This window comes from Habropoda laboriosa, unplaced genomic scaffold (assembly GCF_001263275.1).
Source record: "Habropoda laboriosa isolate 0110345459 unplaced genomic scaffold, ASM126327v1 scaffold223, whole genome shotgun sequence".
Classification (NCBI taxonomy): domain Eukaryota; kingdom Metazoa; phylum Arthropoda; class Insecta; order Hymenoptera; family Apidae; genus Habropoda; species Habropoda laboriosa.
The window spans coordinates 636,804-638,277 of NW_017100362.1; the positions used below are offsets into that span (position 1 = coordinate 636,804).

The window sequence follows — 1,474 nt, forward strand, 5'->3', positions numbered from 1 at the left end:
ACAGGCTACTCAGGAAGTGGTCCAGCAGGCAGTGCAGCAAGCTACGCAGGAAGTGGTCCAACAGGTTCAAGCGGTTCAACAGGCGGTGCAGCAGGCGCAAGCTGCTCAAGCTATGCAGCAGGCTGTGCAGCAAGATATCGGTTCTATGTTGAATCAGCCTGCAGGTTTCGTTGCAGAGGCTAGCTCTGCTTTGGCGAGTGGAGCTGCTCAAGAACCATCGCAGCAGAGGTTAACCAACGCTGCTGAACAGGCGATTAATAATGTAATTACTAATGCTACTCAAGACATCATTAATAATCGACCCATTACCACGACAACCGCGCATGCCATCATCGCTACGAAGAATATACTGAACAGCGTGGCCACTCAGAGTGCGCAGTTAATGAATAGTGCTATGGAGGGTATTCTGCCTAAATCGCCCTCCGGTCAGAATAATATGGTTGAACAGGTCGCGAGTAAATCACCACCCGTTGCATTACCCGTAACGCCCAACAGACAGAATGTAAACCCACCTATAGCTAATACGGCAAACAGTGCGAACGGTACGACGGTCAGAAAGCAGGAAGACGGTATGTTGCCCCAAGAGTTAACCTCAATGTCGGAGCATGATCTGTTGAGCTACATAAATCCGAGCTGTTTCGATCCGCAGAACGGTTTCCTTATGTAGTACTGCCGTATTCTTGTCATTAAAAATATTCTAATTGTGTATTTGACGTATCCTCGGATACAAACGTGAGAAAGAGCGAGAGCGAAAGTGAGAGAGAGAGAGAGAACTGAGTGAAAGTAATTAAATTCCAACCAAGTCGAGTATGAGAAATATATAAGATTCTTGGCTCGGTACGAGTTATATATATTTGTGCCACATTGTCGTTTCAGACTTTGTATGTGATAGGTATGAAATCCGTTTTTATATGATGAAAATGGACGAAGTTAGCACCACCTTTGTAACAATTGAAGAAAGAAAGAAACAAACCACTATTATCGTTGTTAAGTAAGACGGGCGCATGAGAGCGCGACAATTAGGGTTTTCCTTTTAATTCTTCCTTTTTCTACGAGTTGTCGAATGTGATAATTCATTTTATTTATCTCCATCAAAACGTCTCTTACGCATCCAGAGGTGCCTTTTTCTCTATATATGTAAAGTATCTGAGATTGTTCTTTCTCTTTGCAAAAAAGGAGCATCCGCGAAGTACGATACCGCGTGTGTAATGTATTGTATAATAATCGACAATGTACTGACCTCACTCAACTCTAAGTGGAGCTTTCCACAAGGGAATTGAGTGTAGTTAATTGAAGAAAAAAAAGAAGAAAGAGTTACGTTTTTTCACAGTACCTTCAAGTAGTTAAATCCTACGAGTTCATTAATAACATTAATGCATCTTTTTTCTTGACTTGATTTCATTCTAACAAATGAATCATCTTGTTGTTTGATGTCGTTTCTATTATTATATATAGTATATACGTAATATATGTT

At 41.2% G+C, this 1,474-nt stretch overlaps 1 protein-coding gene across 1 annotated transcript in view; it reads left to right on the forward strand.

The window, feature by feature from the left end:
* Positions 1 to 1,126, forward strand: part of LOC108574736 (nuclear factor of activated T-cells 5-like) — a 27,654-nt gene extending 26,528 nt beyond the window's left edge. The window contains exon 7 of the mRNA XM_017937368.1: positions 5 to 1,126. Coding sequence (XP_017792857.1) covers positions 5 to 667 — 663 coding nt within the window. The 3' untranslated portion in view covers positions 668 to 1,126. The remainder of the gene's footprint in view (positions 1 to 4) is intronic.
* Positions 1,127 to 1,474: the final 348 nt, after the last annotated feature.